The 15,169-nt window shown below is 32.9% G+C and overlaps 1 protein-coding gene across 3 annotated transcripts in view; it reads left to right on the forward strand.

The window, feature by feature from the left end:
* The window catches only part of LanB1 (laminin subunit beta-1), a 76,580-nt gene that overhangs the window by 54,306 nt on the left and 7,105 nt on the right, over positions 1-15,169 (forward strand). For 2 of the 3 annotated variants that reach the window (XM_072546777.1, XM_072546778.1), the window contains exons 4-15: positions 1,387-1,518; positions 3,177-3,432; positions 7,050-7,218; positions 9,104-9,385; positions 11,002-11,233; positions 11,294-11,482; positions 11,540-12,637; positions 12,693-13,657; positions 13,711-13,807; positions 13,863-14,054; positions 14,105-14,538; positions 14,771-15,124. In XM_072546777.1, coding sequence (XP_072402878.1) covers positions 1,387-1,518; positions 3,177-3,432; positions 7,050-7,218; positions 9,104-9,385; positions 11,002-11,233; positions 11,294-11,482; positions 11,540-12,637; positions 12,693-13,657; positions 13,711-13,807; positions 13,863-14,054; positions 14,105-14,538; positions 14,771-15,124 — 4,400 coding nt within the window. The remainder of the gene's footprint in view (positions 1-1,386; positions 1,519-3,176; positions 3,433-7,049; positions 7,219-9,103; positions 9,386-11,001; positions 11,234-11,293; positions 11,483-11,539; positions 12,638-12,692; positions 13,658-13,710; positions 13,808-13,862; positions 14,055-14,104; positions 14,539-14,770; positions 15,125-15,169) is intronic. The other variant, XM_072546779.1, reaches the window with a different exon arrangement.

Genomic DNA, 15,169 nt, shown 5'->3' on the forward strand with positions numbered 1-15,169 from the left:
ATTTATTGGACCTGAAGCTCAAGTACTATGCTATACTAATAGGCGAGCGGTTTACCCCTATAAGCAGAGCATCAACCGACTAAAATTCTTTTTGCATTTCTAATGCACCAAACCTTTTTTATTCGATTCTATATATTTTTCCAAATTGAAATGTATTTTTTTCTAATTTTTACAAGTGGGCCGGCAATTGTTATTAACAAATAACTTATACAAAAAAGCAATTTCACCGAATTGTTTCAGAATTAATTTTTTTAGGTGTATCTCATCAAAATAAACACTTTTTCTTTCTTGATAATTTTTCGAAAAATGCTTCCTTTTCGAGTTATTTGCATTTTTTTGTTGAAAAAATGCCGTAATTAGTGATTTTTGGGATTTTTTTTCTAAAAAACTACTAAATGAATTGCAATTTTACAAATAGCTTTATAATCTTTAAACCGTCGAGTACAAGTTAGAATATTTTGACAAGGATAAATGGTTTCTATCTCGCTAAAAACGTGGACCCAAATATTTCGAATATGCCTAAAAAAATTACATTATTATAGCATTATAAAAAATTAATTTTAATTGTTTTAATTATAATATGTCTATATAAAAATAATTAGAAATATCTTTTTTTTTTAATAAATTGTACGTAATATTTGTATTGAATTAATTTTTTAAATTTAACCAAATATTTCTACGCGCCGCACGCCTGTATCGCCGCAACCGCTGTACACACTTAGCGGTAGACTCAACTGCTCGAAAGGCATATTCGAAATATTTGGGTCCACGTTTTTAGCAAGATAGAAAAAAATTATCCTTGTCAAAATATTCTAACTTGTACTCGACGGTTTAAAGATTATAAAGCTATTTGTAGAATTGCAATTCATTTAGTAGTTTTTTAGAAAAAAAATCCCAAAAATCACTAATTAAGGCATTTTTTCAACAAAAAAATGCAAATAACTCAAAAAGGAAGCATTTTTTGAAAAATTATTAACAGAGAAAAAGTGTTTATTTTGATGAGATACACCTAAAAAAATTGATTCCGAAGCAATTCGCTGAAATTGCTTTTTTGTATAAGTTATTTGTTAATAACAATTGCCGGCCCACTTGTAAAAGTTAAAAAAAAATACATTTCATCTTGGAAAAATATATAGAATCGAATAAAAAAGGTTTGGTGCATTAGAAATGCAAAAAGAATTTTAGTCGGTATATTCTGTTTCTAAGCGTCTTTTGAGGGGTAAACCGCTCGCCTATAAAGAGAAACACAAAGATTAATTTGTAAATCATTGTGAGTAGTATTCAATCCAACTAGTTAATTAATGTTGTATTGTTTTTTATTGTCCTTTTGGCAGATTATTTTAATATTTTTTATATTCAACGGAATATTTGATTTTTATTTGTTAGAATCTCATATACAAAGAGGAGACCAATCTCCTCCACCTGACTTGGATTACGGCGACGGCAGACATTTTCAAGACATATATCAATCTCCTGATCTATACAGAAACCGGCGACCTGGACACAGCCATATTAAGGGTGTGTTTTTTATTGGACTGAGGTGAAGGTGTTGAAAAATAACTCATCAAATAATTCTCATGATATTGTCAACTGAAATCAAAACAACTTCTTTTGCGTTTTAATCAAATTAATTAAACATTTAATGTTTAATTTTTAAAAAATTAAAGCAGACTTGAGAAAGGCACTCTGCCGAAACAGCTGTACTGATAAGATTTTATAATAAATTTTTTGGAAGTTTTGGAAACAAAATTTTTCAGTGTTTTATTATTATATGCTCTGAATATGATTGAGGTTAGTTAGTCAGTCTTTCACAAGCTGATTATACACGTCATTTTGACATGTCTCGGAATCGATCGAGATCGATATGTGGTAAGATTAGCTAATTGAAATGTGCTTATGGCACATGAACTCTGTGGGGCCTTATAAAATATCCACAACATCACTGTACGTGACCAAACTTTGAAGAATAGATTACATGAAGTTGGCCTGCACGCTAGACATCTGTTGAAGGTTTCCATGTTACGTCATGAAAATTGTAGACTTAGACTAAGTTGGGCGCAACAACATATGTACTGGGGTTTACAAGAATGGAGTTCTGTGTTACTCACAGAGTGAGAGTTTGAAGAGGACCCGGTCGACAAGAGAGACTCAGGCATGTACAGGGTGTTTGTTCATATAGTGGTCTACAAGATGTCGACTGGAATAAAATTTTTCATCATCAAACTGTTCCCGTTTTTGTGGAATGCATTTTAAATCAATATCAATAGATTGATAGTATCTTAGAACCTGTTGTCTTTGCATTTGTCAATGTTGAAAGTCCTGATTTGTGTTACATGCAAGATAATGCAAGGCAACATACTGCAGCAACAGTAAGAGACTTAATTCATAATGAGGATATTACGCTTTAACCGTGGGCAGCACAATCGCTTGATCTTAATACCATCGAGCATGTATGGGATATGCTTCAGAAATGGATTACTTCTTATCTGCACAATGTTCATAATAGACAATGTCTTTAAGATCTTCTTCACAAGAAGTGATCTGCCTCAAAACGAAATTGATAATTTAATTTAAGCACAAAAAGGCGGTGTCAAGTTGTGATTAATGCTGCTGGGTGAAAAACAGATTACTAAACACATTTGTTGTTAAATATTTTAAATTGACTTTTTTATGTTAAAAATTTCCATTAAATTAATACACTTCTTAACTTTTGTTTGGTTATTTCATCACAGAGAAATCATATTGCTCTGAAATTAAGATAAACTCATTGCTGACTACTCAGGGTTTATAATGGCATGTCACTTTGTAAAATCCATTCAAAATTGATGTATATATTAGAAAAAAACTTGCTGTTCCTTAGACATTTTTTATGTGTTTATTTTGCCCCTTATCCGCTTAGTTTTTTCATAACTAATCTCCAGATTTAGGTTTTAAGATAATAACATTCTTGTTCATGTGTTCTCAAGTATTAGAAAATGGAATATTACAATTGTGGCAACTTAAAAATTAGTAAAATAAAATAATACAAATACGATATTGTTTTGATTTCGGCTGATCTGTGGTTTTGTTTTGTTGACTTTCCTGGTTATTGGTCTTTTGCAGAATATAACTCACTAACATTTGCTTTGTAGATGAAAGCCGTACTTCATATTTTACAAGTGAATATTTATTTTTAGGATATGAACCAAAAAAATTACATCCATGTGAACAAAGTTCTTGTTACCCAGCTACTGGCAATTTGTTGATTGGCAGGGAAAGCCAGTTATACGCTTCATCAACGTGTGGAGTACATGGCCAACAGAGATATTGTATTGTGTCTCATTTGGATGCTGAAAGAAAAAAGTGCTTTTGGTGTGACTCCAGGCCATCTCCAAAACCCAACCCATTGCTAAATCATAATATTAGCAATATTGTTTATAGACTCTTTCCGGGGTAAGTTCATCGCGGATACGTTGAGAGGCTATTCATTTGCGACAACTTTGTTGTTTAATCTTTTGTAAATAAAGCACTTATTGAAAAAAACCTTTTCTATTTGCGTTTATTGTCAAAATACAGAAACAATAAACAAATAAAAATATACATTTATATTTTATGTACTTTATTTTGATAGTTTACTGGAACTGACGCACATTTGATTGATCCATTGATATGGATAACTTTTATAAAGATGACACAAGTTTCCATGGGACGTGTAACAGCGTACGATTTCTTTATTACATCCAATCCCCAATAATGTTATTTAGTCCAATAAACCAAAAATCTAAAATGTAAAGTAATTCGTTTCAGAATGAATGCTTGAAAAAGTTAAAGTTTTGGTATGAAAATAAGGATTTATGTCAAAAGTATCAGTTTAAAATGCAGCATCATTGTTTGAACATTAATTTTATAACAAAAGTCACCCAAAATCACTATTTTTAATTTTTTTTTCAGTACTTCTTTCCTAATTAGAAGTTTTTATGTTTGTTTTTTTTTTCGAAAGGCTTTAAGTTAAGTTATTCAAATTGTTTATTAGAAAGTTGTTTATTTCATAATGAAAAATGCATAACCTTTCAAGAAAAAAAAATGAAAATTTCTAACTAGGAAAGAAGTAGTGAAAAAAATTAAAAATAGTAGTTTTCGGTGATTTTTACTTTAAAATAAATGTTTAAACAATGACGCCGGGTTGAGTTTACCGAAAGTACAAGCTGAATATAGCCGCAAATGTCAACCATGAAATAGAATACTTCGGTTTGGCAGTGTTGGCATGTTTTTATAATGCATATATGTTGTATGCTTCAAATATAAAGAGTACATTTTGCTTTAACAAAAAGCTTTAAAAAAGTACATTTTGATTATACTATTTTATGAATTCTACAATTTTTAATTTATGTGAAACAATAACAGGTAAATATTTGTCTTTTTCGAGATTAATTGCAAACATCTGTTGCAATCTGGCACCTGCTGATTTGATGATTGCCAAATCTATCCCCTAATCTATCAAAGGGTAATTGCCAAAAAAATGTTCTAATAATCAACTGCAATTAATCTCTAAAGAAACAAATATTTACTCGTTCTTGTTTTATATAAATCAAAAATTGCAGAATTCATAACATAATGTAAACAAAATGTACTTTTCTAAAACTATCTTTTTATATTTGAATTTGAACTCTGCTAAACCGAAATTTTTTGTTCCATGTTTGACATTTGCGGCTATAATCAGCTTGTACTTTCGGTAAACTCAACCTGACGCCGTTATTTTAAACTGATACTTTTGACATAAATCCATATTTTCATGCCAAAACTTCAATTTTTTCAAGGATTCGTTCAGAAACGAATTATTTTACTTTTTACATGTATTAAAATTTTATTTGACTGGCCTAATTATAGTTCAGCTCGTGTGGTAGTAATATCGTATTGTTATTAGAATATATTTTTTTCATTTCTCCTTCTTCTTAAGTGCCGTCTCCCGATCGGAGGTTGGATATTATCATCACTATCTTTACTCTATCTACTGCTGCTCTGAAGAGTTCTATAGAACTGCATTTAAACTAGTCGCTATTATTTCGCATTCTTTGCCCGTTTCTCGCAATACTTCCTTGTTAGTTTTCTTCTGTGTCCATACTATTCTAAGCATCCTCCTGTAACACCACATTTCAAAGGACTGTAATTTATGTTTTCTTGCTTTAATGTCCAGCTTTCAAGTCCATATTGCAGTATCGAAAACACGTAGCATCTTAGTGCTCTTACTCCCAGTTCTAATCTAAGGTCTTTGTTGCAGAGAATTGTTTTTATTTTTACAAACGCATTTCTTGCTATTTCTATCCTGGCTCTTATTTCGGTTGTTTGATCATTATTGTCTGAAATCCATGTTCCTAGGTATTTGTATTTATCAACCTTTTCTATCGGTACATTTCCCAAATGTATGTTTGTTGGTATATTTGTTTTCTTTGTTATTATCATGTATTTGGTCCTTTTTATATTCACTTTTAGTCCATATTTTTCACAGAAACTGTTTGTTTTGTTTAGCAGTAATTGGAGTTGTTCAGCAGAGCCTGCCATAATCACGGTGTCATCTGCATATCTTATGTTGTTAATAGATCTTCTGTTAATTATTATTCCTTCTCTTTGAGATAGTAATGCTTCTTCAAAAATGGCTTCACGATTATACATTAAATAGTAATGGGCACATAATATATCCCTGCCTAACTCCTCTCCTGATTTCAATTTCTGGACTGGGTTCGTTATCTATTACGATTTGTGCTCTTTGATTCCAGTAGAGGTTTGTTATTATTCGTAAGTCTCTATGGTCTATGTTTTTTACCTTTAGAATTTGGACTAATTTTTCATGCCTTACTTTGTTAAATGCTTTTTTAAAATCAACGTAACAAACATGCACATCGACATTCATATCCATGCATTTTTGAGCTAACCCATTAAAAGCAAATAACGCTTCTCTGGTTCCTATTCCGTTTCTGAACCCAAACTGACTATCATCTATTCCTTCTTCCAGTTTTTTATTTATACGACCATGTATTATTTTCAGGAATAATTTGAGAATGTGACTTATTAGTGATATTGTTCTGTATTCACTGCAATATTTAGCGTTTGTATTTTTAGGGATAGCACAAAAGGTGGAGAGTAACCATTGTTTCGGTATGTGTCCTGTTTTGTATACTGAGTTAAATAAGTCTACTATAATGTCTAAGGTTTCATCATTTATGTATTTTAAGGTTTCTATAGGGATTTGGTCTGGACCTATTGCTTTACCATTTTTGGTTTTTTAATGCCATTTTAATTTTAATATCTTAAAAAACATATCCTCTTCTACTTCTATCTCGATCTGTTCTGTTCTATTGTCTTTGAACAGTTCATTGATGTATTCTGCCCATCTCTTTAGTTTGTCGTTAGTATTCAACACAAGTTTCCCATTTGCATCTTTCAGTATTCCCGGTTTTCTTGTTCTATTGTTGTGAGTTAATTCTTTAATTTTTTTATGTGTGTTAAAACTATCATGTCTTTTATGGTATTCTCCTATTTCTGCGCATTGTTCTTTTAACCATTGTTCTTTCGCTTTCTTAATTCTGTATTTTATTTGTTTATCCACTTTTTTGTACATCTGATTATCTTTGTTTTTATATTGACGTTTTTCTTCCGTTAAATCTAAAATTTCTTCCGTCATCCATTGCTTCTTTTTATATCTGGTTGGTATTAGAATTTCTTTTTGACTTGTATCTATTTCTGTGTTTATTAATAACCATTTTTTATCCGTCTCAGTATTTTGTAGAATTTGTTCTTTAACATTCATTAATCCTTTGTTGATTTCATCTGCCTTATGTGTGGGTTTCTTAATTTACTTGTATCGAGTTTTGCATATGTTGTTCTTCGTTTTATTATTTTCATTTTGAGCCTAATTTTGGTCACTACTGGGTTGTGATCTGATCCTATGTCGGCACTTGGATAGTAATTTATCAATATTCATTTATAGTATTATTATTCCCAAAATATGCAAAATCAAGGATACAGTAACTATTTAAATATGATTTGTAATTATTTTTGTTATTTCTTTTAAGGACACGTCAGAAGTCGTGGTGGCAATCTGAAAATGGCAAAGAAAAAGTATACATTCAATTGGATTTAGAGGCCGAGTTCCATTTTACACATTTAATTATAACGTTTAAGACCTTTAGGCCAGCTGCCATGTTAATAGAAAGGTCTTTCGATCACAAGAAAACTTGGCAGGTAAACAATACACTTATATAAGTAGTCAAATCATTCTGTTTTTAACGCCTCTAAAGTTTTTAGTAGGGGAGGAGGCGGCACTTTTGAACGTTTTTTCTTTTTAAGTGTATTATGACTTATTTTGCCTAAAATTATTTATTTTAGGTATCGTAAACAACATTAGCACATCTAATAATGTAATATTAGCTATCAAACTTACCAAGAAATTATCTGAACATACAAAAAAATTAACTTTACATATCACAAGAAAAATGTTCAAAAGTGCCCCTAAGATGGGTAGCTTTGAATTAAGAAGGGCGCATTTGAATGAGCTAAAAATACTTTGAAATCAAACCAAAAAATACAGTTTATTTATTGACGGAACAATTTCAATTTCATGTGCTACTGTGGTTGATGTAGATGGAACAACTTCAATTTCATGTGCTACTGGGGTTGATGTAGATAGAACAGCTTCTGTTGAGTTGTTTACATTATTTCCTGGTGGTAGTCGGTCAGTAACAAAAGCACAGTCAAAATCGTCATCCGAAAATACAAGACGGTTTAGGGGCCAAGTGCCCGTTTTTCTAAAACCTTCAACTATATTCTTCATGATAAATGAAGTGTATGCAGTGTTTGTAACAGCTACTAAGTTATGTATGGTAATTGCTCGAGCAGGATGCATTATCATCCATTCGTTCATAGCAACGGTAAATTTTGATTTAAACAACGAATAAACCGCTACATCTATCGGCTGAAGGCGATCTGAGGTGTGGGGTGGAAAAGTAACTAAAAAAGTCAATTTCGTGTAACCTTCTGGCTAAAGAATAAAGAAAGAAATTATAACTTTCATCTCTTAATCCGTTTTAATTTTCCATACAATATTCCTAAAAAATAAAGCCAACAAAATCTTTAAAAGCCAACCTTCAAATTTTTTGGGCAGCCATTTCTTCATAAGTTATTGGTTTTCATGGATTCAAAGTATCCAGAAAACCAGAATCACCGCCTATATGTGTTAAAATGAATATTCGTCCTTTATTCGTTGGTGTTTTCAGATCCGATGATAACTCTTCAATAAAAACTTGTCAACGGTTTCTTACTTCAACATCTTGCCATACCTTTGAGACAGCATGGCCTTGATTTAGCCAAATTTCGTCCAAATAGAAGATTTTTCTTCCTTCAAGACGATAGTCTTGAATTTTTTTCAGGTTATGTCTCCGCCGCAAAATAATATCTCCTATTTCTATTAGAATAGTGTTACTACTTCTTTTCATATATCTAATGTCCATTTTCCTTAATGTTCGCAATAATATACGTCGTGATATTTTGGGTATCAAATCGGTAGAATCAATTTCGGCTGCGACTTTCTTTAAGATTGGAATTTCATTTCTGAAAAAGAAACCATGGAATTTTCTCCGAATATCATCTTCAAGCTAAATACGTTCTCTTCCTTTGGTTTCAATAAGGTCCTACATGTCTACTTGATAATTAACGATAACTCAACAAAAATGGTTTTATATCGCGTTTACCCAGGAAGAATTATATGAATTGCTAATTAAAACACTGAAGAATACTTGATCTTGTGGATCTGGTATATCGACATTCCAGGTTTATCACAAAATTGGTAATTGATGCAACAATTTCACCTCTTACACATGTTCACGTAAATTTGATTTTGATAGTACATATAATTTGTAAACATTCTTCAATACTAGTAGCGCTACCTCTCACTCTTACAAAAAAAATTTTGCACGCCACTGAAAGACCAAAAATAACTCATCAGAATGGTCATTACCATTTCCTAGAATTTAGTGTCTACAACTTCGAAACTATACTATGGCAACATAAAACTAACAGATGAATGCCGTGCAATGAAAGGTAGCAAAGATTAAATTTTTATTTGTTCCAGGTATATAGATATTTTGCTGCGAATTGTACAGAAAGTTTTCCTGGTGTCAAAGAAGGTACAGCTCAAGAGATTACGGACGTAGTATGCGAATCGAGATATTCCGGCGTAGCTCCATCTACTGACGGAGAGATTATTTACAGAGTGCTTCCTCCAAACTTGCCCATAGACAATCCTTATTCAGAGCAAGTACAAGGACTATTAAAAATTACAAATTTAAGAATCAATTTTACTAAATTACATACACTTGGAGATGATCTTCTGGATCGAAGAGAAGAAATACAAGTAAGTATCTAATACATCGGAAAAGTATAGAGATATTTTTATAACAATAAAATTAATAAAAATAAATTCATGTGATCAGTTGCTGATCCTGTATATTTTTATGAGTAAAACTAAACGGCAAAAGTGATAACGAATATTTGAGAAAGTTTTTAACAGGAGAGGAAAATACTATCTTTTTATAATGCAGTAAATATTCTGATAGTTTCGATTTTGTTCGTGCTTTAAGTTCTTGTTTAGTTAGTGCATCGAAAATATGGTTTTTTTATCATGGAACGACGTCATTTAACTTTGGATGAGATTAATTGATCTTCTACAAGGTGGCATGTGGCAAACTACTGTAGCTGCGTGAATGGTAGTCTTCCAAAGGTATTAATGTGTTGCCTTGGCCAGCACAACTCCCCGACCTGAAACCCATTGAGCATAAATGGGACATGCTTTAACGAAGAATTACTCCACATATGGGTATCACATAGACGTCGTTTCGTTTCCGAGAGTATCTGATTGAAGAATGGGTAAACATAGCTCAACAGGATATCGACAATCTCATTTTGTCTATGAACGACCTATGTAGAGTCGTAATAAACCGGGGTGGACGCCATACTTTGGATTAATTTTGTTTTTTTTTATTTAATAATTTGTGATGACCTAATTTTTTAATTGTACTTAAAGTCATTTTTGTTATTTTTGACATTTCAATAAATTTTGTGGTATGTTAAATATTATTAATCACTAAAAATCGATTAATATTTATCCAAAACAATTAAAGAAGAAATTACGTCCCTTTCTAAAAATATCCCTAGACTTTTCCGATAAACCTCTGGGGAAATTTTTTCCGTGTAGGAAATTTAAATACTTAATCCTCCCTATACCAATAAACTATCCTATTTTCTATTTTACTCAGCATTAAGGAAAAAATATTTTTCCTTTGTAAATAAAACTTATGGATCCTGTAAAGTCCTGTAAATCCTGTAAAGTGATCAAATATCTTCCTCATTTTTTCTAAAAATACTAGTTCTTGGTGTATAGAAAGATTATGCTGAGTACGTTGGACGTGCCTAGGTCTGTATTTTTGTTTTTACCACGTTTCGACTTACTATTGAAATATTTGAAATATTTCCTACTTTTTTTAATATTTTACTACTGAAATAGGGTTCATTCATTTCCTTCTTCTTCTTAAAGTTCCATCTCCTATCGGAGGTTGGATATCATAACGGCTATGGTCACTTTGTTGGCTGCTGCTCTGAAAAGTTGTAGTGAACTACAGTTAAACCATTCTCTATTCTCAGCAGCTCACTTCAGCTTCATTTCCACTGAGGCATAAATTGCATTATCCTATTATTATAACTCAATAGATAATACTACTTCTACTCGAGAATGTTTAACTGCATGGCAAAACATGGAGGAATTGATAAGAATCTTCGTATTGTATCTGATTTCCTTGACGTCCTAATGTCTATGTCCTAGACTTACCAGAGCACAAACTATGTTACCACTCTCTAAAATCTTAAAATTTTGACTTTGTAGTCGCTAGAACGCGTGAACAGCAAAACAAAATCCATGTGATTCTGCTCTGTGATTATTACGACGATTAATTTTATATGTTTTTGTGATTTCAGGAGAAATACTATTATGCTATAACTGACTGGGTAGTTCGTGGATCGTGTTCATGTTATGGTCATGCAAACCGTTGCCTTCCTCTTCCTGGTATAGATCCAAAACCTGATATGGTACACGGAAGATGTGAATGTACTCACAACACCAAAGGTCGAAACTGTGAAAAATGCGAAGATTTTTTCAATGATCTTCCGTGGAGACCTGCTATTGGAAAACAAACTAACGCTTGTAAAAGTAAGCTTTTTGTTTTATTTTTAAATGTTTTTGTTATAAACCAGAGATTGTATTTTTTAGGATGCAACTGTAATAACCATGCAACTAGTTGTCATTTTGACTCAGCTCTATATGAGTCAACGGGACATGTTAGTGGAGGTGTTTGTGATGGCTGTCAGCACAATACTATGGGACCAAATTGTGAATTGTGTAAACCGTTTTATTACAGAGATCCGCAGAGGGATATACAAGATCCAGAAGTGTGTCGACGTAAGTATTTTTTGATACCGATAATATCAGTTACGTTTAATTAAATTATAATTTCAGCCTGTGATTGTGATCCTCGAGGAGCATTGGATGGTGGAATCTGCGATTCTGTCACTGACCCAGTGAATAATTTAATAGCTGGATTTTGTCATTGTAAAGAAAATGTTGAGGGACGTCGTTGTGATGTTTGTAAAAACGGTTTCTGGAATTTCACGGAGGAAAATCCTTTAGGTTGTCAAAATTGTACTTGTGATACTTTTGGTACGATTGGTAATCAAGGTTGCAATGTAGACACAGGAGAATGTACTTGCAAACGGTACGTAACTGGGCGAAATTGTAATCAATGTCTTCTTCAATATTGGGGATTATCTGATAAGCCTGATGGTTGTCAACAATGTGACTGTGACCCTGGTGGTTCACACGACAATTTTTGTGATGTAATAAGTGGACAGTGCAAATGTAGAGATCATATGACAGGTAGAACGTGCGATACTCCAAAACAACAATACTTCACGGCTAGTCTTGATTTCTTATTATATGAAGCGGAAGCTGCCAAATCTAATGGGCAAGTTGTTATAAGAGAACCATATAGAGACGGAAGAAAAAACACCTGGACTGGTACTGGTTTTGGTAAAACTTTCCAAGGCGGGTTTTTAGAGTTTGTAATTGACGACATTAAAACCTCTATGAATTATGATATTGTTGTCAGATATGAACCTACTAGTTCAGAGAGCTGGGAAGAAGTTGTCGTGAAAATTGAAAGACCAGACAGAGTTTCAGAAGGCCCCTGTCAAAATATAAATCCTAGAGACGACATGAAACTGGTTCATCTACCAGCAACATCAAAAAGTGTTATTGTGTATCCACCAGCTTGCCTGGAAGCTGGAAAAATATACAAAATAATACTTGAATTTAGAAGATCCAATGTTCAAAAAGAAATTCCAACAGCTTCTGTGTTAATCGATTCCATAGTTCTTGTTCCTCGAATTGATGACATACCATTTTTCCAAGGCTCGGCAGCTGCAGATTTTAGGAGACAGGAATACGAAAGGTATCACTGCAACGATCCCTCATATTTTGGAAAAGAAGCAGATATTCCAGAAATTTGTCAAAAATATCGTGCTAGTATTGGAGCATATGTATTTAATGGAGCATTTTGTAAGTAATAACATTATTAAACAGTTTTATATTCACTAATAATTAATATTTGTAGCCTGCCAATGTGATCCCCATGGATCTGTCAGCAAGCTTTGCGATCGTAATGGTGGTTTTTGTACCTGTAGACCGAATGTAGTGGGAAGGCGATGCGATCGTTGTGCTCCTGGAACTTTTGGTTTTAGTCCTGAAGGATGTAAATCTTGTGATTGTAATAGTATTGGTGCACTTGACAACTTTTGCAATGTCACTACTGGCCAATGTAAATGTAGAGCTAACAATTACGGTAGAGAATGTGATCAATGTAGAATTGGATCTTGGAACTTTCCCAATTGTGAAAGATGTGACTGTAACGGCCATGCAGACATTTGTGAATCAAAAACAGGCATTTGTGTTAATTGCAGAGATAATACTCAGGGAGAACACTGTGAATATTGTATTGATGGGTTTTATGGTGATCCTAGAATTGATGTCGATATTGCATGTAGACCATGTCCGTGTCCAGGACATTTAGGATCGAACCATTCTTTCGCAGATAGATGTATGTTGGATGTTATCTCCAAAGATGTTATATGTGAGTGCCAAGAAGGTTATTCTGGAGCTAGATGCGATGTTTGTTCAGATAATTATTATGGAAATCCCGAAGTGCCCGGAGGAAAATGCCAGCCTTGTGAATGTAGCGACAAAATTGACCTCTTAGCTCCAGGAAATTGTGATCCTCATACAGGAAAATGCCTGAGGTGCTTGCACGATACTACAGGTGATCACTGTGAAATGTGTAGACCTGGTTTCTTTCGATACTCAGATGACCGCATTTGTGAAGAATGTGTATGCCACATTTTGGGAACAAATAGCTCGGCAGGCCATTGTGATCCTACGAACGGACAATGCCATTGTTTACCCAACGTTTCTGGTTTAAGATGTGATGCTTGCATTCCTAATCACTGGAAGATTGCTAGCGGTGAAGGGTGTGAAGCTTGTGCATGCGACCCTCTAGGTTCCCTTAGTCCTCAGTGTAATGAGGTATGTTATTACTTTTTTACAATTCTGCTGTATTTAATTTAATTTGATTTTAGTTTGATGGACAATGTCATTGTAGACCAGAATTTGGAGGAAGGCAATGTAACGAGTGTACGCCTCGATCTTATGGAGATCCAAAAGTCCAGTGTTTCAGTAAGATATGAACAAATTAAAAATAATAATTATGCTAAATTAAATCCTTTTTTAGAATGTGATTGCAATTTAAGGGGTTCAAAAACGGAACAATGTAATATGCAAACAGGAACGTGCGTGTGTTTACCTGGAGTGGGAGGTTATAAGTGTGATACATGTGCTAGAGGTTATATAGGAGGCGTTCCAGATTGTATAGCTTGTGGAGAATGTTTCGACAATTGGGATAGAATCCTTATGGAAGCTAAAAGTAAACATCCATTTTATATGTTATACATTTTTTAATATACTTTATTTTAGATCAAACTTTGGAAATTATTGAAAGAGCAGGAGATATAAAAAAAATTGGAGCCACTGGAGCCTACACCAAAGAATTCGATGAAATGCAAAATCAACTAGACGAAATTGAACAACTTCTGAATAATACAGATGAAGTAGATGTAGATGAAATAGAAAATGAGCTTCAAATGTTACGGAATAGAATAAATATAACAGAAAATGATAAATTAAACAAATTAGATGACCAACTCGATGACAACAAGCAGTTAGTACTTTTGAAAGAAGTAACATTAAACGATTTGAACAATTCACTAAACGCCCTCAAACAAAAAATTAAAGATCTTGAAAATAATGGTACGAAACTGCAAGAAGCAAATGTACAGGGAGCTCTGTCGCTAATTGGACAAGCAAAAGAGAAAGCTGATAAGGCGCTACAAAAGGCTGAGATTTCACAGGTAAGTGTATTATTTAACAATTAAAAATTAGATCAGACAATTTATCAGACAGTAATACAATATTAGTAGTAGCAGCGGTGAAATTAAAAAAAAATTACATAACTCACTTAAATCACAATAAATAAAGTATCCCCATATGTTTTTTTATTAAATAATTTTACAAGAACGATTGTTTTTACTATTAAGATTAAACTGAAGAATAATATTTAATACTCGTGGTCTTATATTTTAGGAAGATGTCAAATATGCCGAAACCCAGTGCACAGCTACAGCTAACTTCATAAACAATACAGAAAAATTGTACAAAAAACAATCTGAAGACAATGAAAATGAGATCAACAATATTTCAAACAAATTAGATCAACTCAATAGCCAAATTCCAGAGTTAAACAATTTAGTTTGCGATGGACGTGGGGACCCTTGCGACGCAATTTGTGGAGGTGCTGATTGTGATAACGGTTGCGGCAACTCAATTACTTGTGCGAATGGTGCTAAACAACAAGCTGCTACAGCTATTAGGAATGCTAATGATACGGAAATCGCTCTCAGAAATAAAGAAACAGCTGCTAATGATTTCATTAGAAATGTAAGTAACTATTAAAAAGGTTCTGAAAATGTTTTTTTTTTTTGG

This window comes from Diabrotica undecimpunctata, chromosome 10 (assembly GCF_040954645.1).
Source record: "Diabrotica undecimpunctata isolate CICGRU chromosome 10, icDiaUnde3, whole genome shotgun sequence".
Classification (NCBI taxonomy): domain Eukaryota; kingdom Metazoa; phylum Arthropoda; class Insecta; order Coleoptera; family Chrysomelidae; genus Diabrotica; species Diabrotica undecimpunctata.